At 43.8% G+C, this 26,933-nt stretch overlaps 1 protein-coding gene across 1 annotated transcript in view; it reads left to right on the top strand.

The window, feature by feature from the left end:
- The window catches only part of LOC130120970 (potassium voltage-gated channel subfamily H member 7-like), a 73,198-nt gene that overhangs the window by 37,719 nt on the left and 8,546 nt on the right, over positions 1-26,933 (top strand). The window contains exons 8-13 of the mRNA XM_056289798.1: positions 2,432-2,831; positions 3,565-3,764; positions 5,763-6,015; positions 17,736-17,941; positions 18,167-18,251; positions 18,414-18,644. Of these exons, the coding sequence (XP_056145773.1) occupies positions 2,432-2,831; positions 3,565-3,764; positions 5,763-6,015; positions 17,736-17,941; positions 18,167-18,251; positions 18,414-18,644 (1,375 nt within the window). The remainder of the gene's footprint in view (positions 1-2,431; positions 2,832-3,564; positions 3,765-5,762; positions 6,016-17,735; positions 17,942-18,166; positions 18,252-18,413; positions 18,645-26,933) is intronic.

Raw genomic sequence — 26,933 nt, 5'->3', positions numbered from 1 at the left:
GGAAGCCGGATGTGGGTATGTGTCCTGGTCGCTGCACTAGCGCCTCCTCTGGTCAGTCGGGGCGCCTGTTCGGGGGGGAGGGGGAACTGGGGGGGAATAGCGTGATCCTCCCACATGCTACGTCCCCCAGGTGAAACTCCTCACTGTCAGGTGAAAAGAAGCGGCTGGTGACTCCACATGTATGGGGGGAGGCATGTGGTAGTCTGCAGCCCTCCCCGGACCAGCAGAGGGGGTGGAGCAGAGGCCGGGACGGCTCAGAAAACAGGGTAATTGGCCGGATACAACTGGGGAGAAAAAGGGAACCCCCCCCCCCCAAAACAAAAAGTAGACTTGCAGGCATAGTGAATGCTGTGTGAACAGCACAATCAACACCATACAGTGTTTTTCTCAATATGATTAGAATTAATTAATTCACGCACATTGAGAAAAGTGAAAAAGACGTTGAGCATTTTGTCCTGACTTGCCCCCCCGAAAGAGCTGTCCACCATAAAGACAGTAATTATTATAAAAGGAAGAGAGAGAGAGAGAGAGAGAGAGAGAGAGAGAGAGAGAGAGAGAGAGAGAAACCTCATTACTACAGTGCATTGCATAATTGTCTATATAGTTTCACTTATGGTTGAATTACCCTTTCATTAGATCACAGATCACATTGTTCACGCAGGAGAGGACATGTGCCCTAAATATAGAGTCAGTGGGAAAAAATAAGTCTCCAAGATGTCTCATCCAGTTTCTCCAACTGTGTTTCACGTGAAAAGCATGGCTCACAGAAACCTCTCCTTGTCGTATTACATTAAACCCTCCCACTGCCACAGCATGACATTCATGCTCCGTGTACTACAGTTTATGTTGATTTCATGTGGCAAGACCATGCCTAAAAAAATGTAAGTTACATTACATCTATCAATGCTAACAATTGACTTAGCATTGCCATTAGTGCTAAAATACTTGTCTTGAAGTAAATTCTCAACAGCTGACTTTGGTGAAGAAATTAACTTAAAGCAATGATCCCTCAGTTGGTAGACAGGTTTTGTTATCCACTTGTTTGAGGAAAAAAGTAACATCGAAGACAATATTTAATCACTGGTTTAGAAGGACCTACTTGCATGGTGCAGCTGCTAATTGCACTTTCCGAGGCCATTCCGCACATGCCAGCCACAGCAGATTACCTTGCCACGGGGGACAGTGGTAGTAAGTGTTGCTGAAGTCATTGTTGATGAGGCAGAACAAGCAAGAAAAGCTCCCAGGGACCTATTCAGTGTGTGTTACTGCCTGCATAGTCTCTAGTAAATGAGGATTTATCTGCAGGCCAACAGTATCTTCACTTCAGTGTTAATTTGGCCTTAAACGAGGAGCCACAGGGAGTTGCCAAGACAGAGTCCTTGCCCGTGTAGTTAACTACTCAGGAGACCTAACACTTTGGTGTGTGGAGTGAAGTATTGTATTTTCACACGTCAAGATTTGCACCCCCAAGTGTGAGACCATAGTTCTCTACTGGAAAATGGCTGATTGCTCCCTCCGGGTTGGGGATGAGGTGTTGCCTCAAGCGAAGGAGTTCAAGTATCTTGGGGTCTTGTTCACGAGTGAGGGTAGGATGGAGCGGGAGATTGACGGGTGGGTTGGTGCAGCATCAGCAGTAATGTGGACGTTGTACCGGCTGTTGTGGGGAAGAGGGAGCTGAGTCGGACGGCAAAGCTCTCAATTTATCAGTCAATCTTCTTTCCAACCCTCACCTATGGTCATGAGCTTTGGGTAGCGACCGAAAGGGTGAGATCGCAGATACAAGTGGCTGAAATGAGTTTCCTCCGTAGGGTGTCTGGGCTCAGCCTGAGAGATAGGGTGAGGAGCTCGGACATCCGGAGGGAGCTTGGAGTAGAGCCGCTGCTCCTTCACGTCGAAAGGAGCCAGTTGAGGTGGTTCGGGCATCTGATTAGGATGCCTCCTCCTGGGCACCCTTTGGAGGTTGACCGGGCACGGCCAACTGCAAGGAGACCCCGGGCTAGACCCAGAACTAGCTGGAGGGACTACATGTCCAATCTGGCCTGGGAACGCCTGGGATCCCCCAGGAGGATCCGGAGGGCGTTACTGGGGAGGGGGACATCTGGAGTGCCCTACTTAGCTTGCTGCCACCGCGAACTGACCCCGGAAAAGCGGCTGAAGATGAATGAATGAATGAATGAATACATTTACTGATTGCTGATGAAGAAAAAATGTTAGCAAACAAAGCTAAGGTAGATCTGCAGTGAAAGATTCCGAGTTGATTCAATATTTTCAAGACAGTACTGTAGTAATGAGATGGTCCCTTTGTTGTTCAGAGCATCTGATCTTGGATCCAGTCTAACATTTCAACTTGTTCCCTGTGTGATGAATTTATTCAACTGTAGCACTATGCTGACCACCACTAATAAAAAGCCCTGCTGTATATTTTGTCCAGACAACCACTCTGATTGGCCTGTTGAAGACAGCTAGACTTCTGAGATTGGTGCGTGTAGCCAGGAAGTTGGACCGCTACTCTGAGTATGGAGCTGCAGTCCTCATGCTGCTCATGTGCATCTTTGCCCTCATTGCCCACTGGCTGGCCTGTATATGGTACGCCATTGGGAATGTGGAGAAGCCCTACTTGGAACACAAAATTGGCTGGCTAGACAACCTGGGCGTGTCCATAGGGAAGAGATACAACTACAGCGATCCTAGTTCTGGACCCTCCATCAAGGACAAGTATGTCACAGCACTTTACTTCACCTTCAGCAGTCTGACCAGTGTGGGCTTTGGAAATGTCTCCCCCAACACCAACTCTGAGAAGATCTTCTCCATCTGTGTCATGTTGATCGGCTGTGAGTATGACACTATCTGTTCAAACAACAATGGTTCTCTTTCAACCTTCACAACTTAAATGTGTATGCATGCAGGATGTGTGTATAATTGGGGAAAAATATGATAACTCAGGATGTCCGGGTAGCATAGCGGTCTAGTCCATTGCCTACTATCATGGGGATCGCTGGTTCGAATCCCTGTGTTGCCTCCTGCTTGGTTGGGCATCCCTACAGACACAATTGGCCATGTCTGCTGGTGGGAAGCCAGATGTGGGTATGTGTCCTGGTCGCTGCACTACCGCCTTCTTCTGGTCAGTGGCGGCACCTGCTTGGGGGGTGAGGGGGAACTGGGGGGGATAGCATGATCCTCCCACGTGCTACGTTCCCCTGGTGAAACTCCTCACTGTCAGGTGAAAAGAAGCGGCTGGTGACTCCACATGTATCAGAGGAGGCATGTGGTAGTCTGCAGCCCTCCCTAGATCGCCAGAGGAGGTGGAGCAGAGACCGGGATGGCTTGGAAGAGTGAGGTAATTGGCTGGGTACATCCATCTATCCATTATCAAAACCGCTTATCCTTACCCAGGGTCGCAGGTTGGCCGGGTACAAATGGGGAGAAAAGGGGGTAAAATTTTTGTATTGATATATATCCTTCACCATTTATATAGTGTCTTTCTTTCACGAGTGCCAACAAGAGGTACTCTATAGTAACTGCAGTATTGCTCATCTACTGTCTTGGTACTTGTCTGCATTTCAGCCCTCATGTACGCCAGTATCTTCGGTAACGTCTCTGCCATCATCCAGCGGCTGTATTCAGGTACAGCCCGCTACCATGCTCAAATGCTGCGGGTCAAGGAATTCATCCGCTTTCACCAGATACCCAACCCACTGAGGCAGAGGCTGGAGGAGTACTTCCAACGCTCTTGGACCTACACCAACGGCATCGACATGAACACGGTAAGCAACGATAAGACCAACGTGTGTTACTGCTACTTAACGTGCACCATCTGCATAGGACAGCTATTGAAATTAACCCATCTCAACTAATGACTGCTGCAGTCGTATCAGAAAATACTTAAAGGAACTTTCTTTCTCTTGTCTGCTTTTCACCTGGATCAACATCTCCTCATTGGTAAGAGCAGGAGGTATTTTTTCTGATTTGTTGCTGTTTTCATAAATTAACGTCCCACCGTTTTCAGCATCGTTCAAAATGCAAACCATCCTCGTGGTTTTCCTTAAAGTTTCAGCACAACAAATTCAAGTCAACATGCAACACATAAAATAGTCATTTGGAAAATTTCAGAATATAAACGGGGGGAAAAAATGAATGGAATAGATACACATTGAAATGGCTTTACGTCTACACATAATGACTGATTTAGTCTTATTTTACATGCAAAAACAGTATCATCTGCCATTCAAAGAGCCACTGTAATCCTCAATACATTTTTTATTTGCAAGTACAAATTCTGAGGCAGCTGTGCATGTGTTATGTGTAGACTACATGTGTGTGGTTTAAACTTATATGGACAATGCAAGGATGAGAATGCCTCTAAAAGGAGGGGTAGTCGCCCCGGCGGGTGAATGGTTATGGTGCATGATGCCACATAACCACAACATCCCTGGTTTAAGTCTAGCCAGTGACCTTTGTTGCATGTCATACCCATCTCTCTCTTCCCTTTCCTGTTTCCTGTCAGACACTTCACTGTCCTCTATCCAATAAAGACAACCAAAAAAAAAAGAGGGGTAAAAATTCCAGGAATACCAAAACTGCATGTTATCGGAACGTGCACCTGGTGATTCTTACTTCTGGATGATTAAATAATTAATTGTTTTTGACAATCAGTTTAACAGTAAGAGTAAAATAGGTGGCCAGACTTGTACTCCTTATTTGTGGGGGGGGGGTTTAAAAGGAGACTTTTGCACCTAGATAATGAATTCATGCAGTCAATCCATTCTCATAAGATGGATGATTTGGACCTAGTATGGCCGCACCACACAAATGGGTTTGGTGCATGAAAATGTCATCTGGTTTTTAATATCCATCATATTAATTCACCCCACAGCACTGAGGATTCAGACTTCAACACCGGGTGTTTTCAGATCAGATTGAGAATAACAGATGGAACAAAAATTGAGTGTGAAATGTTGCGCCGCACCGAAAATACCAAATGAAATTGATGCAGGAAGCGCCAGCTTTTATGGTATCTGTCTACCTGTCATATTTGGTATGTTAAGGTGAAAACCCCCAGAGCCCCCGGGGTAGTCCAACCTTGGGGGTCGTCCTCTGTGTGGAGTTTGCATGTTCTCCCCGTGTCTGCGTGGGTTTCCTCCGCGTGCTCCAGTTTCCTCCCACAGTCCAAAGACATGTAGGTCAGGTGAATCGGCCGTACTAAATTGTCCCTAGATGTGAATGTGTCAGCCCTGTGATGGCCTGGTGGCCTGTCCAGGGTGTCTCCCTGCCTGCCGCCCAATGACTGCTGGGATAGGCTCCAGCATCCCTGTGACCCTGAGAGCAGGATAAGCGGTTCAGATATTGGATGGATTTGGTATGTTAAGGTGAAAACCCCACATAATATACAGTATTGAGCATCAAATGCTGAGTTAGCTTGAAAAAAAAATGTGTCGTGTAGTAATACTCTTTCACATGCAATTCTTTTCATACTCTCTAGTGTAGATCATCTTGTGCTATAGAAGCATGCAACTGTACGTCACTAAAAAGGGTCTGTACCCATGCCATTTACCCATCTCTGTGTGCAACTGTCACACTAATTACAACCTCTTTTTATGAGCTTGCTTCCAGCTTAATGCAAGGAAAGTTTAGGGTGCATAGCTCATCTTGGTAGGACCCTTTAGACCAGCAACACACCATGTCGATGAAAGAGTTGTGTGCATCTCATTCCGGGAGATCCCCTTTTGTATGCGAATCACTCAGGGACGATCTCTGTATCGCAGGTGTTAAAAGGCTTTCCTGAGTGTCTCCAGGCAGATATCTGCCTGCACCTCAACAGGAATCTTCTTCAGAACTGCAAGGCATTTCACGGGGCCACCAAAGGCTGCCTGAGGGCCTTGGCCATGCGCTTCCAGACCACACACGTTCCTCCAGGAGACACCCTGGTCCACAGCGGCGACGTTCTCACTGCTCTCTACTTCCTGTCACGTGGCTCTATAGAGATCCTGAAGGATGACACGGTGGTGGCCATCCTCGGTAAGCACACATCCTGATTTCCTGTGTACCACCCATGTGTATACGTTCATGTCACCGGCAAAACACACTGAGTAATGGGGAAAGGGAGATGTTCCCTGGAGTTCAGAAATAGCTCACAAGGCAAAGCGTAGCTGGAGCTAATAAAAATGGGTACTGCAATCCGGGCGGCGTAGCGGTCTATTCCGTTGCCTACCAACACAGGGATCGCCGGTTCGAATCCCCGTGTTACCTCTGGCTTGGTCGGGTGTCCCTACAGACACAATTGGCTGTGTCTGCGGGTGGGAAGCCAGATGTGGGTATGTGTCCTGGTCGCTGCACTAGCGCCTCCTCTGGTCGGTCGGGGGCGCCTGTTCGGTGGGGAGGGGGAACTGGGGGGAATAGTGTGATCCTCCCACATGCTACGTCCCCCTGGTGAAACTTCTCACTGTCAGGTGAAAAGAAGCGGCTGGCGACTCCACATGTATGGGAGGAGGCATGTGGTAGTCTGCAGCCCTCCCCGGATCAGCAGAGGGAGTGGAGCAGAGACCAGGACGGCTTGGAAGAGTGGGGTAGTTGGTCAAGTACAATTGGGGAGAAAAGGGGAGAAAACCCGGAAAAAAAAATGGGTAATGCAGATCAGCAGGAGAGTTTATGACCTGGAATTCTGCCCATTATTAAAAAGAATGAAAAACAAAGATTTAATGTTCAGTAGCTTGAAAACACTTCTTCCAACTCAATTGGGCCCAATCTATAATAACAGTAAAACGACCCCTTGTATTAAAATGCTGTCGCCCATACAGTGTATTGCCTTTATTTACATGTTGCTTATTGAGATTTGGAGGCGTTTTTCCAAGTCTGTTCGTAGTCTGTTTCATACACACTGCTTTCAAGGTTGCAAAAAATGTTTGTTTTGATTTGTGAAGGGACCAGTGTGAGGGGATGATTTAGTGATTATTTTATCTAAATGACAACCTCCTCAAGAATATACTGTATATCATAATCCAGTGATTCAAGTAAATTCTTTAAAGAATTTACTTGAATCACTGGATTAGTTTGCTCTTTATTTGTTGATAGATGATAACTACTCTGTAACTACAAGTAAAACGTCTTTATTATCCCCCCCATTAGATGATAATTACTCTGTAACTACCAGTAAAATGTCTTTATTATCCCCCCATTAGATGATAATTACTTTGTAACTACTAGTAAGATGTCTTTATTATCCCCCCCATTAGATGATAACTACTTTGTAACTTCCAGTAAAATGTCTTTATTATCCCCCCCCCCCCATTAGATGATAACTACTTTGTAACTACTAGTAAAATGTCTTTATTATCCCCCCCATTAGATGATAACTACTTTGTAACTACTAGTAAAGTGTCTTTATTATCCCCCCATTAGATGATAACTACTTTGTAACTACCAGTAAAATGTCTTTATTATCCCCCCCATTAGATGATAACTACTATGTAACTACAAGTAAAATGTCTTTATTATCCCCCCATTACATGATAACTACTTTGTTACTACTAGTAAGATGTCTTTATTATCCCCCCATTAGATGATAACTACTCTGTAACTACCAGTAAAATGTCGTTATTATCCCCCCATTAGATGATAACTACTTTGTAACTACTAGTAAAATGTCTTTATTATCCCCCCCCATTAGATGATAACTACTCTGTAACTACAAGTAAAATGTCTTTATTATCCCCCCATTAGATGATAACTACTTTGTAACTACCAGTAAAATGTCTTTATTATCCCCCCCATTAGATGATAACTACTTTGTAACTACCAGTAAAATGTCTTTATTATCCCCCCCATTAGATGATAACTACTTTGTAACTACTAGTAAAGTGTCTTTATTATCCCCCCATTAGATGATAACTACTTTGTAACTACTAGTAAAATGTCTTTATTATCCCCCCATTAGATGATAACTACTTTGTAACTACTAGTAAAGTGTCTTTATTATCCCCCCATTAGATGATAACTACTTTGTAACTACTAGTAAAATGTCTTTATTATCCCCCCCATTAGATGATAACTACTTTGTAACTACTAGTAAAGTGTCTTTATTATCCCCCCCATTAGATGATAACTACTTTGTAACTACCAGTAAAATGTCTTTATTATCCCCCCCATTAGATGATAACTACTATGTAACTACAAGTAAAATGTCTTTATTATCCCCCCATTACATGATAACTACTTTGTTACTACTAGTAAGATGTCTTTATTATCCCCCCATTAGATGATAACTACTCTGTAACTACCAGTAAAATGTCGTTATTATCCCCCCATTAGATGATAACTACTTTGTAACTACTAGTAAAATGTCTTTATTATCCCCCCCCATTAGATGATAACTACTCTGTAACTACAAGTAAAATGTCTTTATTATCCCCCCATTAGGTGATAACTACTTTGTAACTACCAGTAAAATGTCTTTATTATCCCCCCCATTAGATGATAACTACTTTGTAACTACCAGTAAAATGTCTTTATTATCCCCCCCATTAGATGATAACTACTTTGTAACTACTAGTAAAGTGTCTTTATTATCCCCCCATTAGATGATAACTACTTTGTAACTACTAGTAAAATGTCTTTATTATCCCCCCATTAGATGATAACTACTCTGTAACTACAAGTAAAATGTCTTTATTACCCCCCCCCCATTAGATGATAACTACTCTGTAACTACTAGTAAAGTGTCTTTATTATCCCCCCCATTAGATGATAACTACTTTGTAACTACTAGTAAAGTGTCTTTATTATCCCCCCCATTAGATGATAACTACTTTGTAACTACTAGTAAAGTGTCTTTATTATCCCCCCATTAGATGATAACTACTTTGTAACTACTACTAAAGTGTCTTTATCCTCCCCATTAGATGATAACTACTCTGTAACTACTAGTAAAATGTCTTTATTATCCCCCCCCCATTAGATGATAACTACTTTGTAACTACTAGTAAAGTGTCTATTATTCCCCCATTAGATGATAACTACTTTGTAACTACTAGTAAAGTGTCTTTATTACCCCCCCCCCATTAGATGATAACTACTTTGTAACTACAAGTAAAGTGTCTTTATTATCCCCCCCATTAGATGATAACTACTATGTAACTACAAGTAAAATGTCTTTATTATCCCCCCATTAGATAATAACTACTCTGTAACTACTAGTAAGATGTCTTTATTACCCCCCCCCCATTAGATGATAACTACTTTGTAACTACTAGTAAAGTGTCTTTATTATCCCCCCCATTAGATAATAACTACTTTGTAACTACTAGTAAAATGTCTTTATTATCCCCCCCATTAGATGATAACTACTTTGTAACTACTAGTAAAGTGTCTTTATTATCCCCCCATTAGATGATAACTACTTTGTAACTACAAGTAAAATGTCTTTATTATCCCCCCATTAGATGATAACTACTTTGTAACTACTAGTAAGATGTCTTTATTATCCCCCCCATTAGATGATAACTACTTTGTAACTACTAGTAAAGTGTCTTTATTATCCCCCCATTAGATGATAACTACTTTGTAACTACTAGTAAAATGTCTTTATTATCCCCCCATTAGATGATAACTACTTTGTAACTACAAGTGTCTTTATTATCCCCCCCATTAGATGATAACTACTTTGTAACTACTAGTAAAATGTCTTTATTATCCCCCCATTAGATGATAACTACTTTGTAACTACAAGTGTCTTTATTATCCCCCGATTAGATGATAACTACTTTGTAAGTACTAGTAAAGTGTCTTTATTATCCCCCCCATTAGATGATAACTACTTTGTAACTACAAGCGTCTTTATTATCCCCCCATTAGATGATAACTACTTTGTAACTACTAGTAAAGTGTCTTTATTATCCCCCCATTAGATGATAACTACTTTGTAACTACTAGTAAAATGTCTTTATTATCCCCCCCATTAGATGATAACTACTCTGTAACTACTAGTAAAATGTCTTTATTATCCCCCCCATTAGATGATAACTACTCTGTAACTACCAGTAAAATATCTTTATTATCCCCCCATTAGATGATAACTACTCTGTAACTACTAGTAATGTGTCTTTATTATCCCCCCCATTAGATGATACATGTGACATTTATTAGATGTTGTACTTTTATATTTTAACTGCCTGCCCTCCCAACTGTGCCCCAACACCACCCCACTATATGAGTTACATACATTACCCTATTTGACGTCACCCTGTTATATTCTAAACGTAGGCTGTTTCAACAGGGCCGCGGTCATTTAAATGCTTTTTCAAAACAAGCCCCAACCCCTTACCCTATTGGTTGTAATGTTTTCTACCCCACCATTGGTCGCTGTGCATCGTAACTACCTACCCCATTGGTTGTAATAGTTCAAATGTTTTCTGCTCTGATTGGTTGCTGTCCACCGAAATAAGGGGCGTGGAACGGGGCACCGTAAACTGTGTGTCTTCTTTGTTGAACCACATTAGCAGCTGATGAGTGTGTGACGCACGAAACAAGCTTGTACTGCTATGTAGTACAAGGTTTTTTCCTACATCTATATTGATATTCTGCTCCTCATTAGTTGAGCACTTTCATCAACACCATTGACGGTTTCCAGAAAAAAACTGCTATATATATATATATATATATATATATATATATTCTTTATGAGAGAGTACAAGCCTTGTACTCTCATAAAGAATGTACTTGACTCACTGGGTTATATAAATAAGATAGATGTAGGAAAAAAAATACTTTAATGCATTATTTCAGTACAAGCTTGCTTTGTGCGTCACACACTCATCAGCTGCCAATGTGATTTTAATTGATTTAGTTGATTTAATTAATTGAGATTTTAATGTGAGTTTAATCACATTGGCAGCTGATGGGTGCATGACGCACGAAACCAGCTTGTACTGAAATAATGCATTGAAGGTTTTTTTCCTACATCGATCTTAATATTTCGCTCCGCATTTCTGGAGCACTTTTATCAACACCATTGATGGTTTCCAGGAAAAAACTGTTATATATATATATATATATATATATACATATATATATATATATATCTCCTTGTGATGGCCTGGCGGCCTGTCCAGGGTGTCTCCCCACCTCCCGCCCAATGACTGCTGGGAGAGGCTCCAGCATCCCTGTGACCCAGAGTAGGATAAGCAGTTTGGATAATGGATGTGGATATATATATATATGTGTGTGTGTGTGTGTGTGTGTATATAAATATATATACCTACACTACCGTTCAAAAGTTTGGGATCACCCAAACAATTTCGTGTTTTCCATGAAAAGTCACACTTATTCACCACCATATGTTGTGAAATGAATAGAAAATAGAGTCAAGACATTGACAAGGTTAGAAATAATGATTTGTATTTGAAATAAGATTTTTTTTACATCAAACTTTGCTTTCGTCAAAGAATCCTCCATTTGCAGCAATTACAGCATTGCAGACCTTTGGCATTCTAGCTGTTAATTTGTTGAGGTAATCTGGAGAAATTGCACCCCACGCTTCCAGAAGCAGCTCCCACAAGTTGGATTGGTTGGATGGGCACTTCTTTGAGCAGATTGAGTTTCTGGAGCATCACATTTGTGGGGTCAATTAAACGCTCAAAATGGCCAGAAAAAGAGAACTTTCATCTGAAACTCGACAGTCTATTCTTGTTCTTAGAAATGAAGGCTATTCCATGCGAGAAATTGCTAAGAAATTGAAGATTTCCTACACCGGTGTGTACTACTCCCTTCAGAGGACAGCACAAACAGGCTCTAACAGGTACTATTTAATGAAGATGCCAGTTGGGGACCTGTGAGGCGTCTGTTTCTCAAACTAGAGACTCTAATGTACTTATCTTCTTGCTCAGTTGTGCAACGCGGCCTCCCACTTCTTTTTCTACTCTGGTTAGAGCCTGTTTGTGCTGTCCTCTGAAGGGAGTAGTACACACCGGTGTAGGAAATCTTCAATTTCTTAGCAATTTCTCACATGGAATAGCCTTCATTTCTAAGAACAAGAATAGACTGTCGAGTTTCAGATGAAAGTTCTCTTTTTCTGGCCATTTTGAGCATTTAATTGACCCCACAAATGTGATGCTCCAGAAACTCAATCTGCTCAAAGAAGTGCCCATCCAACCAATCCAACTTGTGGGAGCTGCTTCTGGAAGCGTGGGGTGCAATTTCTCCAGATTACCTCAACAAATTAACAGCTAGAATGCCAAAGGTCTGCAATGCTGTAATTGCTGCAAATGGAGGATTCTTTGACGAAAGCAAAGTTTGATGTAAAAAAAATCTTATTTCAAATACAAATCATTATTTCTAACCTTGTCAATGTCTTGACTCTATTTTCTATTCATTTCACAACATATGGTGGTGAATAAGTGTGACTTTTCATGGAAAACACAAAATTGTTTGGGTGATCCCAAACTTTTGAACGGTAGTGTATATATATACCTATACCTATATATATATATACCTATACCTATATATATATATATATACCTATATATACCTATATATACCTATATATATACCTATATATATACCTATATATATATATATACCTATATATATATATATATATATATATATATATATATATATATATATATATATGAAAATGTGGAGGGTCACATATTTTATGGATGCTATAAGGTCTGTGGGCTTGTTCAGGCCTCATGATTTAACACATTTTAATGATCTCGGTCTCGGGGGCCGGGCTAAATCTAATTGGAGCTGCTGGCTAAAAAAGACCAGGGACTGCTCATTAAAGAATTACATCTACAGTAGGAAGTCAGCAAATCCATTTCTTCACCCTTGCGGTTTCTGATTTGTTTGCGTGATAGCTGGAAGTTGTGAAACGGGTTTGGAGCGACGTTCTGTGTCTTCTAGCCTCGAGCACATGAACATCAGTTTTTTGGTTTGACCTTTTGTCAACGTCTGTCACCGGTCTCACGGATTTAAATGCCAGTGGTCTCAGTCTGTTGCAGCCGCCCACTTGGGATCTCCTCTAGCCACCGAGAGGGGGTGAGCAGTTTCAACAGCCCCCTCGCTATTCTTCAAGAGGATCTGTCGCCCTGAATGTGCGTCGCACTATGTCCACATCAAATCTGCACCTGTTTGTCCAGACACACGACAACGGTCCCACTTCTTCACGACGAGTTTCATTAATCACTGATAAAAGGAGGGGATGGCGGTTGAGAGTAATGACGCCATCTCTGCAAAGACAAATAAAATAAGCGGAGGTCACCTTTAGCAGCTGTCCTGAAAGTAAGATAAGATCCATTTTTAATCATTTTCAAGGCAAAAGTGGGTCACTGCTAAGCAAAGACAAAGCGACAGTTATAACAGAAGACACCACCGATTAAAGACGGTGTATTTTTCGTGTTATTTGAAAACCTCTGGAAGGAACTGCAGTGCAGACTAAGCAGACGTAGCGGACACATTCGGGACAGCTCCAACTGTGCTCCCTCAATTTCCTCATTATGTCACATGAATGGTCATATCGACAGGGATCTGGGAAGGAAGCCACAACACTGGAAAGCCAGATGGTTTCTGATTTGTTGGACGAACATATTACAAGTGCTATTCCATCACTCTGCACAAAACCCATACTACGGCACATGTTGAGACAGATGTTAAAGCCATGTCTGCTCAAGTAACTGGGCCTCGTTACACCCGTGTCTTCCCGAATAAGAGCACAGATTTAACATTTAACGGATTGCATCAAACAAAAAAGCCATTTACTACCATTGGATGGAATGCTCGCTACAAAGAAGTAAACATCATGGGTTTTTAGACGCCTCCAATAGACATGACCATGGACTATAGCGTCCGTCCGGGTAGCGAAGCGGTCTATTCCGTTGCCTACCAACATGGGGATCGCCGGTTCGAATCCCCATGTTACCTCCAGCTTGGTTGGGCGTCCCTACAGACACAATTGGCTGTGTCTGGGGAGGGGGGGAGCCGGATGTGGGTATGTGTCCTGGTCGCCGCACTAGCGCCTCCTCTGGTCGGTTGGGGCGCCTGGGGGAATAGCGTGACCCTCCCACGCGCTATGTCCCCCGGTGAAACTCCTCACTGTCAGGTGAAAAGAAGCAGCTGGCGACTCCACATGTATGGGAGGAGGCATGTGGTAGTCTGCAGCCCTCCCCGGATCAGCAGAGGGGGTGGAGCAGCGACCGGGACGGCTCGGAAGAGTGGGGTAATTGGCCGGATACATCCATCCATCCATCCATTATCCAAGCTGCTTATCCTGCTCTCGGGGTTGCGGGGATGCTGGAGCCTATCCCAGCAGTCATTGGGCGGCAGGCCGGGAGACACCCTGTACAGGCCGCCAGGCCATCAGAATTGGGGAGAAAAAGGGGGAGAATTTAAAAAAAAGAAATGACCATGGATGGATTATTAAAAGTGGGCTGTGTTTGAACTGAGAAATGGCTGAGCGTATGATAATGTGAGTTGGAGAGCGACCATCTCAGCAGTATCACTTCATGCTTAAACCCAAGGCATTTAAGCATGTGTCACTTTCCTAATCGGGTGAGATGAACGCCATTCACTAGAAACTGTCCTGGGAGATTGTGTCTGATATTGGGGTGTCTTGCAGCGGCGCCGGGAAGTCCTCAGACAAACTCGGTCATTGCACCGTTCACCGGGATGCCAGCTTTGATGACCTTGGCCGCATCCCTCGCTCCCTTCCATTGCTGTCATCCAGCAGTGCAGCAAAAACACCGTCTTCGTGGTTCTGTGCTGAGTCAGCGGCCAGACGAAGGCGTCCTCTATTCTTCTCACCAGCTCCAGTCTTTACTTTTCCCAGGTCCTCTCCTCTCAAAGTTCCAGTCTTACACAAAACGAGATGATGAATCTGCTGCCTCGTTAGAATGCCAACATTATCATGAAATACCCACAGTAAGCTGATGTGCTCGAGAACCAATTTATAGAGCAATCTAACTACGATACCGTTTCCATCCGACGCATAACACAATTAATCACACTGTCTCAAGCTTTCCTACAGATTACGTGACAGTGGGACTCGTTTATCACGCCTGGTGTAATCTTCTGTAAGGATAACAAGAAGCTGTTGCATTGACGTTAACCTTTCGTCAGTCCCCAAATTAACTTTGTTGTCGTCCGTCAAGTTCAGCTGTGCTCTTATAGTGAACGTATGTTGATTGATGGCAACACGTAATTCAAGCGATTGTATAAATCAGGCTGCATTTGCTGATAGTGTGTTACTACTGAATTAGCACCAACAGACAGAATGATTCACACAAGAACATAAACAGGAAGTAGACCTAAGATGTGGGTCATGATTGCATGACACATGCTCATCCTCAGGGTATTATGGAGATTATACATATCTTTTAAAATCTATCAAAATAATTGGGGCAACCAGACAACTTGAAAACCTATATGATAGTAATAAAATATATATATATATATATATATATATATATATATATATATATATATATATATATATATATATATATATATATATATATATATATATATATATAGTGTATTTCCTGATCTGTTGGATCCAATAATAACATTTTTTGTTTTTATCAACTTTCTGCTCATTTTATGTTGCGTCATAATTGCCATGAGCAAACATGCAGTTATAGTCTAGTCAGCTCAGCTCAGCTCAGCTCAGCTCAGGGGCGGGCGGGCAGAGGTACTCCCCAGCGGACACACACCGTTTAAACACTGCTCATTAACAAAGAGATGCAGCGACACCTCTCAGCACATCAGCCGGTACCGTTAAGTATGCTCTGTCTTCTTTCAGCTGTTCCCATCTGACTGCTTTCTAAACTTATCTGAAACAGACCTCAAGCCGTGTTTCACACTTTTTGATAAGAACGGCGAGGTACGTGCACGCTCGCGTCTCCCCGAGGCGCTTCCTTCTGAGCGCCGGGGCTATTCATGTGACAGGCTTGTGACTGACATTTAACCAGCCCCACGGAAGACTGTGCAGCAACTTCAGAGAAGACAGTAAAACGGCTGCCATGGCATTGCTCTGACACGTCTATAATACAGCGGGAAGATGAGGTGACTACAAGGGGCGGGGGGGGGGGGGTCATATGAAAAACAGTACTAAGAGACAGATCTATATAAAACAATCACAAACCCCAAAGTCGTGACAATGTTTCATCTCACTTGTGTTACTCGTAATTTAGTTAAATATAAATTGAACTCTCATTAGTCTTATTAGTGACGGTGTTTTCCCTGGCTGGTGAACCACAGCCAGGTGTTACAAGGCAAAGGCAGGATTAAACTGGTCATTATTCAAGAAATGAATGCTCTCCAAACCTACACCTGACAGAATGGGGTCTGAGCTTAGCAAAAGCTGCGGAGTCACATTAAACCCATAAATAACGAACACGCTCGAAAAGTCCCTGATCGGATTCACAGGAAAAAGCACATTTATGTTTCATGCAGACATATCATCCTCTCAGCACCTTTTTGCATCAATTTGTATACATTCGTACGTTTGCATCAGATGGTCGATTTCTAGGCGCTGTCAGTCCACACTACCGAAATTACTTTTCTCTTTGTTGAATGTTTAGCAAGGACAACAGGGTAACGGCGGAGAGGATACAGGTAATAGTCTTGGTAGGATTCCATCTCAGGACACAGCAGTTGGATTCCAGAGGTGAGGAATTGGTCCATCTGCCGCTGTCTGAGCAAATGACCTTCTCAATCCTTGCGGTGAGAGCTGTATGTGGGGACAGATAATGCACCACTCCGTGTGATGCCGTCTTCTGTGTGAAAGTGGTGTCCGGTGCCTGCTGTGATACTGGTGAACAGAGAAGCTTTGGGCCACTGCTTATAGTCCACAGACGGGCACACTGGAGATGGCCACAGCACATCTCTATCACATACTATGCTCGCGGTGATGGCATTTAGTGAACCTTGGCACAAATAAAATATTTTCTCCCCCTTTTTCTCCCCAATTGAATTTGGCCAACTACCCCACTCTTCCAAGCCATCCCGGTTGCTGCTCCACCCCCTCTGCTGATCCGGGGAGGGCTGCAGACTACCACATGCCTCCTCCCATACATGTGGAGTCGCCAGCCGCTTCTTTTCACCTGACAGTGAGGAGTTTCACCAGGGGGACGTAGCGCGTGGGAGGACCACGCTATTCCCGCCGGTTCCCCCTCCCCCTGAACAGGTGCCCTAACCAACCAGAGGAGGCGCTAGTGCAACGACCAGGACACATACCCACATCCGGCTTCCCACCCGTAGACACGGCCAATTGTGTCTGTAGGGACGCCCGACCAAGGCATCCTGTAATTTTGCTGAAGAACTGCTCCGGTAATTTCGTAGTTATTTACAAAGACATTCCTTTCATAGAACCCAGTTGGTTAAGCTTGTCAAGCACAATCGAACGCTTTTCTCTCCACATCAAAGTTGCTTTGACTTGTCAGTCATGGCTCTGAGTGAATAATGGATCAGAGGTAGCAAGACAACTGATGGGCAGACCTGGGGAGAATATCTGCCCAAAGAGGAACGGCGCTGAGATATTCATAATCCACAAAGACCAATGAAGACATGCTGCCCTTTCTGCAGTCTCCATGGGGGTTTTGAGACACATTCAAATTGTATGACTGTGTATTGAACATAACTTCCTGTGGATTTTATTATTGCAAAAAAAATGTACTGCATAAGACTGTTTGTTTTTGTTTTTCCCAGTCCTGACAAGAATCGCTGTCTCTCCGTGTCATAACTAGGAAAAAATGACATCTTTGGTGAAATGATTCATCTATATGCCAAGTCTGGGAAGTCCAATGCTGATGTGCGAGCCTTGAGTTACTGTGACCTCCACACCATTCAGAGAGAAGACCTGCTGGAGGTGCTGGACATGTATCCAGAGTTTGCCGACTTTTTCTTCACCAACCTGGAGCTTACCTTCAACCTCCGAGATGAGAATGCAACGGTAAACATTGTGGAGTTAATTTCATTACTAAATTCTTTTCAAATTCAGTATCCGCATTAATATTCCCACTTTGTCCTCTTGGTGATTTACATAATATTGTCAATGTCAAATGTTTATTTGTCTTGATATCTGAAATTCATGGTAGTGTCTAATGTTCGATAAAATTCAGTCTACTAATGTTTGAATTAGTCAATAGACCATTCTAACCAGAACAAATCGGTGCAGGCCAACAATTCCCAAGGCTGTGATTCAGATGGCGAGGGCACAAAGACCAAAAGAAGGATCTCCTTCACACCGCATCTTCCTAAAGGTAACAGAGACTAATCTGAATAGGCATTAATATATTTTCCCTTCCTATTTGGCAAGTGCCAAATTGTTTTTGTTCACGGAGTGGCACTCCTCAAGGAAGTCAGTTCTCGGGGGAACAAAGCACACTGTGTTCCACTGACTGCTGTTGATTACCGTCCCGTAGGGGAAAGCAACAAGGAAGTGGAAAATCAATCTGGAAGGGAGAGGGATTCTTACTCCTGCCTAAAGAAAGGTACGGAGGACCGCAGGGATCCAGGAAAAGAGGAATTGAGGTCTCTGAGCTCAGCAGTCCTGGGCTACTCCTCAGTCGATGCCCAAGCCCGGAGCCTCGATTCAAATTCCACTGGACACCTCCAGGTCAGAGACAGCTTGGAGAGAAGCCCATCCTTTGAAGGTAAGTGAACATTTGATGATTTACAGCGTTCAGTCTTACCTTTTGAAAATGTATATAAAATCTTCACTGCTTGACAGAAACTATTAAAAACTATCTGTTGTCCAGTGGACGCATATCCACAAATCCATGCTAATCCTCAGTTTGAAACCTGTCTGGGCAGGTCGTTATCCTATTTCTAATGGACTGGACAGCCTTGATTCCCTGAGCCCAAAGGTCAGGATAGAACAGTCCCTGACTATCCACAGAGAAATTACATCATACATGTAGCAGCTGGAAGAGGAAAAAGGGCCACTGCTGCAAATATCCACTTTAAGAGGATCATGATGAACATCATCCAATTATTCCAGCTTCATAGTCATCTCACTATAGTAGGAAAATAGGTCTGTGGATGTCTGTTGAGTTAGTTGGAAGCTGACATGCGCCATTTGCATTGAAAAGGAGCGCATCCGAATCAATCTCTGGGCATAAAACTCCGATAAACAGTTGCACCTGTAAAAGTGGAGCAAGCTGCGGAGAAAAACAACAGCGTATCAATCAAATACTTATAAGTCAAATGCTCACAGTGCTGATTAAAGCCAGATCTCATCAGTCTCAGTGTGTGGCCCAGTTTTCAAAGTCAGAGTAGAACCATTTCAGCAGCCTTGAGAGCAATCTGCCATACTCCTCTTATATCACATATTCAGTCTCCAAAATCAGATTTTTTTACGAGGAATTTAATAGCTGACATATCTAGAATGCCATGAAAGCAATTGCAGAAGCAACATTAGCCATTTCAACAGTTGATGTTGACGTTATAGTGTGCTGTATGAGTAAGTAAGTAAAGTTTATTTAGTATAGCACTTTCAAAGAGCAAGGTTAAAGTGCTTCACAAAAATTGTTAAAAATAGGACCGTAAAAAAGAAATAAACAATAAAACATAAGCAACAAATGATGGCCTGCTGGCCTGTCCAGGGTGTCGCCCTGCCTGCCGCCCAGTGACTACTGGGATGGGCCAGGCGCGCCGGAATCACTTCAGAAGTGGGGGGGCCAACAATGATATATATGCGTGTGCAGGGTGTACTGTATAGTGCTATAAGAGCACACCGGAGCGCAGCTTTGTATGCCTGGATTTGCAGTTTTCATACAATAAAGCACGTCATTGAAGACACGTGTCCGCCCCATCTTTTTACTTTGTTGCAGTTAGGCAATCTCAATGTAGTGTTCTGTGTTGAGCTTGAGCGCTTAAGTGATATATTGTATTCAGTTTCGAAATCCCACTCTTTCTGCTGCCTGCCCACGGGGTAGCGGTATAATTCAAACATAAGACAGCTAGTGCATGTGGGATTAGATACAAACATTTCTTGTTCAATTAGCCTAAACTACGAGTTTACAAGACAGTAACACTGTAGTAGCAAGCAGGCAATAGCAACAGTAATGTTGCCATGTGTTCATCAGCGCACATCTATCTCAAAGCCCTATTTAACGAAAAATCAGAAAAACAGCTTACAGCTTCATCGTCGCATTCCTCACCAAAATTATTTAGCCACTGGTAAATTATTATTACAACTGCTGCTGTGAAAATATCATCCATACTAGTGATGTGACGTTCACGAACGATCCGGTTCTTTCGAACGGCTCTCTGGCACGAACGAAGGGAACCAAGTCGTACTTGGTGGGAGCCGTTCTTTTTCTCGTTGTACCTATTTCACTGTCTGCCCTAAATCCATTCCCCTTTACATGAACGCATGTGGATCTTGCACAAAATTCATTATACTTGTTTTTTTTTTATTGTGCCAGTAAAAAGTGTTCTAAAATTATTTTCTAAAAGTGGGGGGGGCAATTGCCCCCCCCCGCCCATTCCGGCACCCCTGGGATGGGCTCCAGCATCCCCATAACCCTGAGAGCAGGATAAGCGGTTTGGATAATGGATGGATGGATGGACCTTAAAAACACAAAATTACAAACACTAGACAGTGCGAGGTGAGACAAAGGCCAGTTTGAATAAATGAGTCTTCAGCCACTTTTTAAAGGCATCAACAGAGACTGCAGATCATATATCTAAAGGAAGAGCATTCCATGGTGTCGGAGCCACAACTTCAAAGGCACGATGACCTTTTGTTTTCAAATGAGAGTGAGGGACAACCAGTAAGCCCTGGTCAGATGACCTAAGCGACCTACTGGTGATATAAGGATGGAGCATGTCACAGATGTACACAGGTGCCTGACCATGCAGGACTCTATATGTGAAAACAAGAACCTTAAAATGAAGCCTAAACTTGATGCCAATGTAAAGAAGATAAAATGGGTGTGATGCAAGTTGTCCTGCTGGACCTGGTCAACAGCCTTGCAGTGGCGTTCTGGACCATTTGTAGACAGTCCAGGGGCGACTTGCTGAGGCAGGTGAAATAAGAATTGTAGTAGTCTATCCGGGATGATATAAAAGCATGAATGATCATCTCTAGCTCAAGTTGTGATATAACTGACCTTAGTTTGGCAATGTTTCTTAAATGGAAGAAACATCTACAAGTCAACAATTTGATATTTTGCTTAAAGTACATACCCTGATCAATATAACGTCAAGATTTCTAAGATTAGACTGTACAGCTGAAGAAAGGGACCCAATACACTGAGCAACATTAGAACCTATACTAGCAATTATAAGGATTCAGTCTTATCTGTGTTTCGCTGTAAAATATTGTTAGCCATCCAGTCCTTAATGGCAATCAGACGATTGTGCAAAATAGACAGTTTGTCAGTCTTATCAGGCTTAAAGGGACATACAGCTGCATAACAATGATATGAAATACCTTTAAATTGGCTAATAATATGACCTAAGGGAAGCATATACAAAGAAAATAATATAGGACCCAAGACAGAACCCTGAGGCACACCACAGGAAAGAGCAGCAGTTTCAGACATGTAGGGACCAAACAACACAGAAAAACTACTATCCAAGAGATAGGAGGGGAACCAGTCCAGAACACTCCCAGAGGCCCCTACCCACTGCCTAAGCCTTTCAGTCAGAATTCTGTGATCTACAAAATCAAAAGCACTCAACCACATCAGAAGACATCATTATATTATTGGAGACTCTGAGAAGAGCCACTTCAGTGGATTGCTTCTCACGGAAACCAGATTAGAATTTATCTAAAATGTTAAAACAGCATTGAGCTGTTTGGCAACAACTTTCTCTAAAATTTTTGAGATAAAAGGCAGCTTGGATATAGGCCTATCGTTTTTGGGGAGGGATGGATCAAGGTTAGGTTTGTTTTGTTTTTTTTCCAAAAGAGGCAAAACAACTGCATGTTTAAAATAAGCTGGGACACAACCATATTGCAGCGAGCTATTTCTAATAGAGGTGGACCAATAGACCCAATACATTTTTAAGCAGGGAAGTTGGTAAAATATCTAGAGGGTGTGAGGAAGGTTTCATATTACCCACCAGATCAGTGAGATCTTGTAGTCAGATAGGAGAGAAGCAGTCCAAAATTGACAGCCAATAAGCAGAAAAGGGAGAAGAGTGGACAATTTTGCCATGACATCTCTAATTTTATCCACAAAAAAAAGGTTCTGCAATCCTTATTTTAAAAAAAACCAAATAAAACAAAAATAGGCACATCAGGAGATGCAGAGTGACAATTTGTTTTGATGTTGTCAAGCAGGACTTTAGGGTTGCATTTAATGGAGGAATTTAGGTTAAGCAAAGTAAGAAGCCCTTGCATCCTTAACCATGTTGTTAAAATCAGCTAAAAGGTCTTTGTAATAGAGACATTGAACATGGGGCTTGGTGGATTTACACAGTCAGTTTACTCTCTGACATTTACGCAGGAAACAACGACTAGTATCGTTTAACAAGGGGGCTGAATTGACGGAGAGAGTCTCATTTTACTAGGAGCCACTACGGCCAAAACGGCGGAGCAATGTGTATTAAAGGAGTGGACCAGACAATCAACGCCAGCGTGACAAAACAACACTTCACACAGAAAAAGAAGAAGAAGCTTGGGTCAAAAGCTGCAGAAAATCAGCTGAGAGGCGATTTAACACCTTTACTTGCTTGGCCAGAGAATCCAAGTCCATGAATACTGGGATGGCATCCAGCGCTTTACCTGTGCCCCCCTCCATAGGGTTGGTGGTTGGGTCAGGAAGGGCATCCGGCCTACCATTTTACCAAATCATTATGCGGACTGACAAGACCATACCGGATCAGTCGAGGCTCCATACGGGATTGGCTGAGGCCCGGGTTAACAATGGCCGCCCATTGGTGCTGTGCCCTCACAGGACCCCTGAAAAACAGGGAACAGGCTGAAAGAAGACTGGGCAGAGAACCTCAATGAAAAGTCAGGCTGAACAAAACACATTCATGGTCTGTAACATGCAGCTTCCTCAGCGCAAATAGAATCAATATTTAAACCAAGCTTAACAACAGCGTCCAAAGTAGGGCCCTTAATGTAGGATCCTTAATGTGTGCTGGACCAGACACGCGTTGAATAAAACTGAGACTCAGTGACATTTAGAAAACCAGAAGCAAAGCTACAAGAAACGTCATCGACATGGATATTAAAATCACTGTAACCGGTTATTTTCTTGCCCGGTGCGGGATTCGACACGGGGTGTACTGCACCACAAGGTGACGTCACTAACCGCTCGGCTAAAGGGTCAGACCCGTTAGCTAGGGGCTAACGTGTCTTGTTAGTAGTTTACATCACCAACTCTGTCAAACCTGATAGAGGGAGGGGGAGAAAATAACTGAATTCAGACATAAAATAACTATTAGAACCCGGGGGTCTGTAAATTAAAGTACAATAAAACGGATCTGAACGACCAACATTGATCATCCGCGGTTCAAACGAGGACGAGGTCCCAGCGCTCACCGTCCGACTCGAAAAGCGGATCCTGAAAGCCTCGGCGAGTCCGCCGCCCCGGCCCCAGGTCCCGGAAGGACTGATAAAAGTACAGTCCGGTGGGCGCGGTTCCAGTAGGGGGCTGTATTCCATGCTCCTCTGTCGAGTCTAGGTCGGAAACAGGAAACCCGAACCCTCTAAGACGAATACATCGTTTAGTATGGAGGACTTGCTCGTAATGGAGCGAGCATGTATCGGCGCCATCTTCCCGCGTACAGCCGAGAGTCTTGAAGGTGTTAGTGTCATGTGAGGCCAGTAGAGGGGGCTAGCGCCAGAAACAGTTGGCCAGAGACGAAACCAGAGAAGAAAAGGGAGACCCCGAGGAGGGATTTGGAGCGTGAACAGTCAAGTCACGTGGAACGGACTGCGCCGCATGCCGTGTGTTAGCGGCTAGCATGCTGTATGTTAGCGGCTAGCTTGCCGTGTGTTAGCGGCTATTATGCCGTGTGTTAGCGGCTAACATGCCGTGTATTAGCGACTAGCATGCCGTGTGTTAGCGGCTAGCATGCTGTATGTTAGCGGTTAGCATGCCGTGTATTAGCGGCTAGCATTCAGTGTGTTAGCGGCTAGCATGCCGTGTGTTAGCGGCTAGCATTCAGTATGTTAGCGGCTAGCATGCCGTATGTTAGCGGCTAGCATGCTGTATGATAGCGGCTAGCATACAGTAGTCCGGTTTGTTTGGGTGAATTCCGTCTCTCTTGAAAAGATACAATCCGCCCTAAAACATGACAATTCTCAATACAACCCAAATACTGAGCCCAACACCCAGTCGTGAAGGCTAAGGAGTCTACTGAAGCGCCCTGTACCGCGGCCTACTGCGGGAACGGGACCTGAGACCAAAACGTCCATCCATTATCTGAACCGCTTACCCTGCTCCCGGGGTCGTGGGGATGCTGGAGCCTACCCCGGCAGCCACTGTTTAGGAAAATAAAAAGGTTTAATCAGATTTGGTCAAGCCGGACTGCTGGAGGAGTGTGTCATGAGGTCCCATGTGGACTATTACTCTGCTAATGGAGGACAGGAGGGATGGCAGTGAACCTTGGGCCTTTAGTCGGAGGCTGTGGCACCAGGGAAACAATGTGTGGCCCAATGGCTGCTGGGATAGGCTCCAGCATTCCCCGTGACCCTGAGAGCAGGGTAAGCGGTTTGGATAACGGATGGATATTCCTAGTTTGGGAATCACCGACAATCGGTGTAGAGGGAGAGCAAAGCGGCCGAGGGCTGGTCATAGCAGGGGACTGCTGCAGCGAGGAGGTTCGCCCTGATCACGGCCTCCTTCGGCAACCTGCGGAAACAGAACTACTACTTCTTCTTCTATTTGGTTGGCGGTTGGCAATCAGCTTACAGGTGCACTACCGCCACCTATCGGACTGTAGAGTGAAACAGTTTGATGGCAGGGGGGGGGGGGGAATTAAATTCTGTCTATTAACCCAGTTTCCTTCAGATAGTTAACTAGATGACTGTATATTTCCCATGCAGCCAAGGATCAAATGGTGGAAGTTGAAGAAGGAAGACTTGTTGTGTGGAGTTCAGGGGGGAGTTAAGACAGGCACTGGCTGGTTGTGAATTGTTGACGGATGGTTGAGCAACCACTGCAGAAATAGTGAGGGAGACAGCTAGGATGATACTTAATGTGTCATTTGGACAAAGGAAGGAAGACAAGGAGACTCGGTGGTGGAATGAGGAAGTACAGTACAGTATACAGAGGAAGAGGTTGGTAAAGAAGGAGTGGGATAGTCAGAGAGATGAAGAAAGTAGACAGGAGTACAAGGAGATGCAGCGTAAAGCGAAGAGAGAGGTGGCAAAGGCAAAGGTGTATGGTGAGTTGTATGACAGGTTAGACACTAAGGAAGGAGAAAAGGACTTGTACCGATGGGCTAGACAGAGGGACTGAGCTGGGAAGGATGTGCAGCAAGTTAGGGCGATCAAGGATAGAGATGGAAATGTGCCGACAAGCGAGGAGAGTGTGCAGAGAAGGTGGAAGGAATACTTTGAGGGGCTGATGAATGAAGAAAATGAGAGAGAGAGAAGGTTAGATGATGTGGGGATAGTGAATCAGGAAGTGCAGTGGATTAGCAAGGAGGAAGTGAGGGCAGTTATGAAGAGGATGAAGAGTGGAAAGGCAGTTGGTCCTGATGACATACCTGTGGAGGCATGGAGGTGTTTAGGAGAGATGGCAGTGGAGTTTTTAACTAGATTGTTTAACACAATCCTGGAAAGTGAGAGAATGCCTGAGGAGTGGAGAAGAAACATACTGGTACCGATTTTCAAGAACAAGGGCGATGTGCAGAACTGTAGCAACTACAGAGGTATAAAGTTGATCAGCCACAGCATGAAGATTTGGGAAAGAGTAATAGAAGCTAGGTTAAGAGGGGAGAGGTGATGATCAGCAAGCAGCAGTATGGTTTCATGCCATGAAAGAGCACCACAGATGGGATGTTTGCTTTGAGAATGTTGATGGAGAAGTATAGAGAAGGCCAGAAGGAGGTACATTGTGTCTTTGTGGATTTAGAGAAAGCTTATGACAGGGTGCCGAGAGAGGAGGTGTGGTATTGTATGAGGAAGTCGGGCATGGCAGAGAAGTATGTAGGAGTGGTGCAGGATATGTGTGAGGGCAGTGTGACAAATGTGAAGTGTGCGATAGGAATGACAGGTGGGTTCAAGGTGGAGGTGGGATTACATCAAGGATCGGCTCTGAGCCCTTTCTTGTTTGCAATGGTGATGGACAGGTTGACAGACGAGATCAGGCAGGAGTCTCTGTGGACTGTGATGTTCGTGGATGACATTGTGATCTGTAGTGAGTAAGAAGCAGGTTGAGGAGAGCCTGGAGAGGTGGAGGTATGCACTGGAGAGAAGAGGAATAACATTCAGTAGGAACAAGATGGAATATCTATGCATGAATGACAATGGAATGATGAGGGTGCAAGGAGTAGAGGGGATGAAGTGGATGAGTTTAAATACTTGGGGTCAACTGTTAAAAGTTCAAAGTAATGGGGAGTGTGGAAGAGAGGTGAAGAAGAGAGTGCAGGCAGGGTGGAGTGGGTGGAGAAGAGTTTCAGGAGTGTCAGGAGTGATTTGTGACAGAAGGGTACCAGCAAGAGTGAAAGGGAAGGTTTACAAGATGGTAGTGAGACCAGCTATGTTGTATGGTTTGGAGACAGTGGTACTGATGAAAAGACAGGAGGTGGAGCTGGAGGTGGCAGAGATGAAGATGATAAGATTTTCACTGGGAGTAACGAAGAAGGACAGGATTAGGAACGAGTATATTAGAGGGACAGCTCAGGTTGGACAGTTTGGAGACAAAGCGAGAGAGACAAGATGGAGATGGTGTGGACATGTGTGGAGGAGAGATGCTGGGTATATTGGGAGAAGGATGCTGAATATGGAGCTGCCAGGGAAGAGGAGAAGA

Source organism: Lampris incognitus, chromosome 11 (genome assembly GCF_029633865.1).
Source record: "Lampris incognitus isolate fLamInc1 chromosome 11, fLamInc1.hap2, whole genome shotgun sequence".
NCBI classification, from domain to species: Eukaryota; Metazoa; Chordata; class Actinopteri; order Lampriformes; family Lampridae; genus Lampris; species Lampris incognitus.
Note: the sequence above shows the minus strand (reverse complement) of the source record. Positions and strands in the feature narration are given on the sequence as shown.